Source organism: Rana temporaria, chromosome 3 (assembly GCF_905171775.1).
Source record: "Rana temporaria chromosome 3, aRanTem1.1, whole genome shotgun sequence".
Taxonomy (NCBI): domain Eukaryota; kingdom Metazoa; phylum Chordata; class Amphibia; order Anura; family Ranidae; genus Rana; species Rana temporaria.
Window position 1 is genome coordinate 233,514,252 of NC_053491.1, and position 6,846 is coordinate 233,521,097.

General features: G+C 47.9%; 1 protein-coding gene across 1 annotated transcript in view; it reads right to left on the bottom strand.

The window, feature by feature from the left end:
• The window catches only part of CFAP43 (cilia and flagella associated protein 43), a 155,604-nt gene extending 148,854 nt beyond the window's left edge, over positions 1-6,750 (bottom strand). Inside the window, exon 1 of the mRNA XM_040344464.1 lies at positions 6,611-6,750. Within this exon, the coding sequence (XP_040200398.1) occupies positions 6,611-6,642 (32 nt within the window). The 5' untranslated portion in view covers positions 6,643-6,750. The remainder of the gene's footprint in view (positions 1-6,610) is intronic.
• Positions 6,751-6,846: the final 96 nt, after the last annotated feature.

Sequence of the window (6,846 nt, forward strand, 5' to 3'; positions counted from 1 at the left end):
CCAGGGACGGTCTGCTATGGTACCGGGATAAGATCTTCGTACCCGAGGGGCTGCGAGTTAATGTTCTGGGCTCCTGTCATGACCACAAGCTGGCTGGGCACTTTGGGATACAAAAGACCGCTGAACTTCTGCAACGCACCTTTTGGTGGCCCCAACTTCTAAAGGACTGCAAAGAGTATGTGGAATCGTGCACTACGTGCATTCGAAACAAAGGTAGTAAACTCAGAGCCTGGGGGCTCCTTAAACCATTACCCGTACCGGAAAGACCTTGGAGAAGGATCTCCATGGACTTCATCGTGGAACTTCCCCCATCAGAGGGCTTCACCACTATCTTTGTGGTAGTGGACAGGCTGTCTAAGATGGCACACTTTGTCCCCTTAAAGGGCACACCCTCGGCTCCAGAGACGGCTAAAGCCTTCATCAGAGAAATTGTCAGACTCCACGGCGTTCCTGCGGATATTGTGTCCGACCGTGGAGTACAGTTCACATCTAGGTTTTGGAGGGCACTTTGCAGTAGTCTCGAGATTGGCCTATCGTTTTCCTCAGCATACCACCCACAGTCAAATGGGCAGACGGAGAGGACGAATCAGACCCTTGAACAGTATCTCCGCTGCTTCTCGTCCTTTTCGCAAGAAGACTGGGTTTCTCTGCTGCCCTTGGCAGAGTTCGCCTATAATAATTCTATCCATTCGGCCACCAAACAGTCTCCTTTTTTTGCCAACTACGGGTTCCACCCACTGTTCCTCTCTAATTCTGTTCCAGAAAGTACGGTACCCGCCGTTCAAGACACCTTGGATTTCTTTAACTCAAATAACAGGATCCTGCAGGAAACCATGACCCAAACACAGGAACGTAATAAGGAAATCTTTGACAGGAGAAGAAGGGGGGAACTCAACTTAGTACCCGGAACTAAAGTTTACTTGTCCACTTTGAACTTAAGGCTTGCATGCCCTACGAAGAAACTGGGTCCTAAATTCGTGGGTCCCTTTGCTGTCAAGAGAAGGATAAACGAGGTGGCCTACGAACTTGACTTACCGGAGTCCTTTCGAATCCACCCGGTGTTTCACGTGGCCCTGCTCAAACCGGACGTCCCCAACTCCTTCCCTGGACGGGATACCGATCCCCCAGAACCAGTATTAGTCGACGGTGAGGAGGAATTTGAGGTGGAATCTATCCTGGATTGCAGGAAGAGACGCAACCAAATTCAGTTCCTTGTTAAATGGAAGGGGTATGGGCCAGAGGAAAATTCATGGGAACCGGAGGACAACATACACGCCGAAAGACTAATTCAGTTGTTTAAAGACTCTCACCCGCTGAAGATGACTCAGTTGGGCATCCGGAGGCTGCCCCTTGGGGGGGGGGGCAATGTCATGAATTACCTCGGCCACCAGAGGGCGCTAGCGGCGCATCGGCACGCGCAATGCGCGCGCAACCACGGCATCGCGCTCGTGCACGCGCGCACCGGCGGTAACGGCGCACGGGAGCGCGCACCGGCGGTAACGGCGCGCGGGCACGTGCAGGCGTCCATTTGGCGCCAAAACAACCTACTTAAAGTGTCCTGGGAGCCTGGCCCCTTGCTGTCCGGTCTGCAGCGTTTCCTGAGACCACCTGTACCTGTACCTGTACCTGTACCAACTACTCCTGCTTGATCCAGATCCTGATACCCGGCTTGTCTTCGTTGTTCCTGTCTTCCGCCTGCCCTGACCTCGGCTTGCTCTGACCATCCTTCTGCCTGACCCCTGGTACTCCGCTGACCGTCTGTTGCCGACCCGGCTAGTCGACCTCTCTGTTACCTGGGCCTCTCCTGTTACCAGTCCGGCTGCTCCTGCCTATCCAGTCTTCTGGGACCCTGTCCAGTCTTCTGGGACCTGCTGCGGCCAGACTTTCAGAATACCTTCCTTTCCGGCTTACCTGCTGTTCCAGTGCTCCTGCATCCAGGCTGCTACTTACCGGCCTGCACCTGCCTCTCAGAGACTTCCTTGGACTCCGCAGAAGCTCCATCCGGCCCCTGCACCAGCGTCATCCCTGGCGCTTGTGCGACTCTGCATTCCCGCTCCCCCTGTCTACTCTACCAGGGGTCCGGGATCAGAGGAGCAACAGCAGCCACTTCCTGCACGTCGGGCTCATCCTTAAGGTACGTGACACCATCCCTACCACCAAGGGCTCTGGTGAATACAAAACTGGGTCTTAGACTCCGCGCCCTGGGTGATCTTGGGTTACGCTTCCTCCCTGCCAGCAGTAGTCGGCTATAGTGTTCACTTCCCTGTGGTGCATCCCTGACCCCTACAGGGTGCACTTGTCACCGGGCCACAGGTGACCTGACAAGAATTATGTGGCACTTTGTGTTGGTCTATCACATAAAATCCCAATAAAATACATTTACGGTTTTGGTTGTAACATCACAAAATGTGGAAAATTTCAAAGGGTGTGAATACTTTTTCAAGGCACCGTAAATCTCTCCTGCTGCCCATGCCACAGCACACCACTCAGTTGCCGAGTTGGCTGGGAAGCCGACACTTCTGGGAGCTACAATCACCTGTATCTTGCATTGCTCTCACTGGTTCCTTCTGCCAACCTCCACATTACTATAGGACATAGTAGTGATGTGGAGCAAATGACCACTACATAGAGACGTGGGATATCTGCATTCCAAGAAGTGTCAGATTCTCAGCATTCAGGGGACAATTCCTCAGCTAAGCAGCAGCATTCAGTAGCACCAAAATAGGTAGGAAAAACGCAGTAAAAACGCGGTACTTGCGTTTTGGATGTGGGTCCATTGAATTCTATTACATGCAAAACGCTGCTTTTTGCGGGGAAAAAAGCCCCTGACCCTTTCCAAAAACGCAGAGGCACAAAAAAGCATTGATGTGAACATGTTCCATAGGAACCCATGTTAAAAAATGTCCCTGCTTTTCTACAAAATGCACCAAAAAACGCATTAGTGTGAATCGAGCCTTAAAGGAACACTAAAGGTACAATTAAAAAAAAAAAAAAATAACATACATGTTATACTTACCTCCACTGTGCAGATCGTTTTGCACAGAGTGACCCGGATCTGTGTCTTCTGGGGTCCCTCGGCGGCTGTCTCGGCTCCTCCTCGCAAAAGCTTTCCACGTTCATGCGAGCTCCCTCGCATGGTGGAAAGCTTTTGCGAGCGCGCTCCCGTGATACAGCAGCGGCCATAGCCGCCGACTGTATCACTCGGTCCCGCCCCCCGGCGCGCCGCGTCATCCGCTGTGATTGACAGCAGCGCCAGCCAATGGCTGCGCTGCTATCAATCCGCCCAGCCTAGCCAATCAACGGCCAGGCTGGGAACCGAGCAAGATGACAAGCACGCGCCCGGGACTTTCGAACGGTGAGGTAAGTAAAACGGGGGCTCGGGGGGGGGGGGGGCGGTGCTGTCAGATGTTTTTTTACCTTAATGCATAGGATGCATTAAGGTAAAAAAACTTTTACCTTTACAACCCCTTTAAGCTCCATTCACACCTATGCATGTTGCTTTTGAGCATTTCTGCAGTGCTTTTTACCTATTTTTCTTTGCGATTTTAAAGCAATTTTTGCCGCAATTTGCATTTTTTTATACTTTGTTTTGCCAAATTTGTTGTTGGGTAGATTTAAAAATGCTAATTGCAGAAAATTTGCGGTACAAATTTAGTAAAAACACACTACATGCATTTCTATTGAAGTCTATTGAACCAAAAACTCTAAAAAAGTTTAAAAATGTCCCTGACCCTTTCCAAAAATGCAGAGGCATAAAAATGTATCAATGCCCATAGGAACCCATGTAAAATAAATGTCCTGCGTTTCTGCAAAAGCATGAAAAAAACACATTCGTGTGAATGGAGCCTAATGCTGGCCATACACTATATGAAAAATCAGCTGAACCCATTTTCAAAAAACAAACATTCGTCAGTGAGAGCAAACGATAGTGCCATCATGTAATGTAACCCTGATGGGTTTTACTTCCTCTTTTGTTCCCTGCAAAGTAAAAGCATAATGGGCTAGTATGCATCGCAGTTTTTCAGGCAGACCGGGAGCTCCATTCACTCCTATGGGGCAGCGGATGTCAGCGGTGACATGTCCGCTATCCGATCCGGTCCCTGAAATCCAGACGGATGGTGACCGTATTTTCCATCTGTCTGGCCGATCGGATGGGATGAAAACAGACAGGCGGTCTGTTTTCATATAATTTCCCCATAGAGGAGAGCGGGGCTCTGCACAGTGAGCAGAGATGGACCTGTTATCCACCTACTCAGCGGATTGATTCCCCCGCTGAGCAAATTGTTGTCCACCGGGTGGATTGTCTGTGTGAAAGGGTGGTGGTTGGAGTCTGCGTACTTGAAGGTAAATGCTTAGTATCAGCACTGATACCTGTGCAACACTAGTTTAACCCCTTCCCAACCAGCCGCCGCAGTTTTACTGCGGCAGGTTGGCTCCCCTGGCCGAAACAACGTTACCTTACGTCGCTTTGCTTTTTGACCACTAGGGGGCGCGCGCTCGTGGCACACCGCGGAAGCCGGTGGGCGTGATGACCGCTTGGCACCCGAAATTGCTTGTGACAGAGCGAGAACTGTGATCTGTAAATGTAAACACACAGATCCTGGTTCTCTCAGGGGAGGGGAGACTGATCGTGTGTTCATACTAAGTATGAACACCGATCTCTCTCTCCTCCTAGTCAGTTCCATCCCCCCACAGTTAGAACACACCTAGGGAAAACAGTTCGCCCCTTTCCTGCCAGTGACATTTATACAGTAACCAGTGCATTTTTATAGCACTGATCGCTGTATAATTGTCACTGGTCCCAAAAATGTGTCAAAAGTGTCCGATGTCACAGTCCCAATAAAAATCGCTGATCACCGACATTACTAGTAAAAAAAATAATAATAAAAATGCCATAAATCTATCCTCTATTTTGTAGACGCTATAACCTTTGTGAAAACCAATATATTGCAATTTTTTTACCAAAAATATGTAGAAGAATACATATTGGCCTAAGCTGAGGACATTTTTTTTTTTTTATTTGGGATATTTATTATAGCAAAAAGTAAAAGACATTGGGGGTTATTTACGAAAGGCAAATCCACTTTGCACTACAAGTGAAATTGAAATTGCGCTGAAATTGCCCTTGGAAGTGCAGTCGCTGTAAATCTGAGGGGTAGATCTGAAATGGGGGAAGCTCTGCCGATTTTATCATCCAATCATGTGCAAGCTAAAATGCTGTTTTTTATTTTCCCTGCATGTCTCCCTCGGATCTACAGCGACTGCACTTCCAAGTGCACTTTTTAGTGCACTTTGCACTTGTATTGCAAAGTGGGTTTGCCTTTAGTAAATAACCCCCATTGTGTTCTTTTCAAAATTGTCACTCTTCTTTTGTTTATAGGGCAAAAAATAAAGGGGCAGATCCACAGAGATCTGCACCCGCGTAGCGTATGTGAGATATGGCGGCGTAGTGTATCTCAAGCGGCGTAACGGCGCGCAATTCAAATCGGCGATTAGGGGGCGTGTTTCATTTAAATGAAGCGCGTCCCCATGCCGAACGAACTGCGCATGCGCCGTCCCTAAATTTCCCGCCGTGCACTGCGCTAAATGACGTCGCAAGGACGTCATTTTTTTAACATAGACGTGAATTACGTCCATCCAGATTCACGGACGACTTACGAAAAATAAAAAAAATTCAAATTATACGCGGGAACGACGGCCATACTTAACATTGAGTACGCCACCAAATAGCAGGTTTAACTATACGCCGAAAAAAGCGGACTAGAGACGACGTAAAAAAATGCGACGGGCGCTCGTACGTTCGTGGATCGTCGGAAATAGCTAATTTGCATAGTCGACGCGGAAAACAACGGGAACGCCACCCAGCGGACGCCGAAGAATTGCATCTTAGATCCGAAGGCGTACGAAGACGTACACCTGTCGGATCGAACCCAGATGTCGTCGTATCTTGTTTTGAGGATTCAAAACAGAGATACGACGCAGGTAATTTGAAAGTACGCCGGCGTATCAGTAGATACGCCGGCGTACTCGCTCTGTGGATCTGCCCCAAAGAGTGCAGAAGTGATCAAATACCACCAAAAGAAATCTCTATTTGTGGGGAAAAAAAGGACATCAATTTTGTTTGGGTACAACGTCACGGGACCGCGCAATTGTCAGTTAAAGCGTTACAGTGGTCGTTCAGCAGTCAAATCTTCCGAGGCTGAAGTTAACCCTTTACTTCTCAATTCAAAGCAAACTAAAAAAAAGTTTTGGCTTTGTGTACACTTTCATTTTTCGAGTCTGATCACAAATGTAGTGTAATATATAACACAAGCACTATAGATGGAGCACTGCTGTTAGTGCCAAATAAAGATTTGTGAAAAGAAGCAATCGTGATGCCGGTATTTCTTGCTAATATATAACACAAGTTAAAATAAAATAGTACAATAATACATTTATTTACAGAGATCTATAGAATACAAGAAGGAAAGTCTAGGGCTGATCTGATTGTAGAGGATAGGGAATGCTGACAGCTGTGTAATTCTATTAGATAGAGCTGAGATTTTCAGGAAAAGTGTATTTCAATGACACAGACATTTACATTGGAGCTCTCTGTCTATAATGCATTTACCTGACTTGTAGAGGGCAGCTGGAGGGGTCCATGATGTCCCTAAAGGGCTAGCTACAGCACCACTACAGAACATACACAGAGTTGCTAGGATACACTAAACATCACTCCCCATTGGATGAGGACACGTGCGAGGGATTGGTTCCTTTACAGAACACGTATGGAAGCACAAAAACAAATGTGCGCGTGCGCCGATTCTCTATGCCCACAACAAAAATGACGAATGTTCTATGATCACT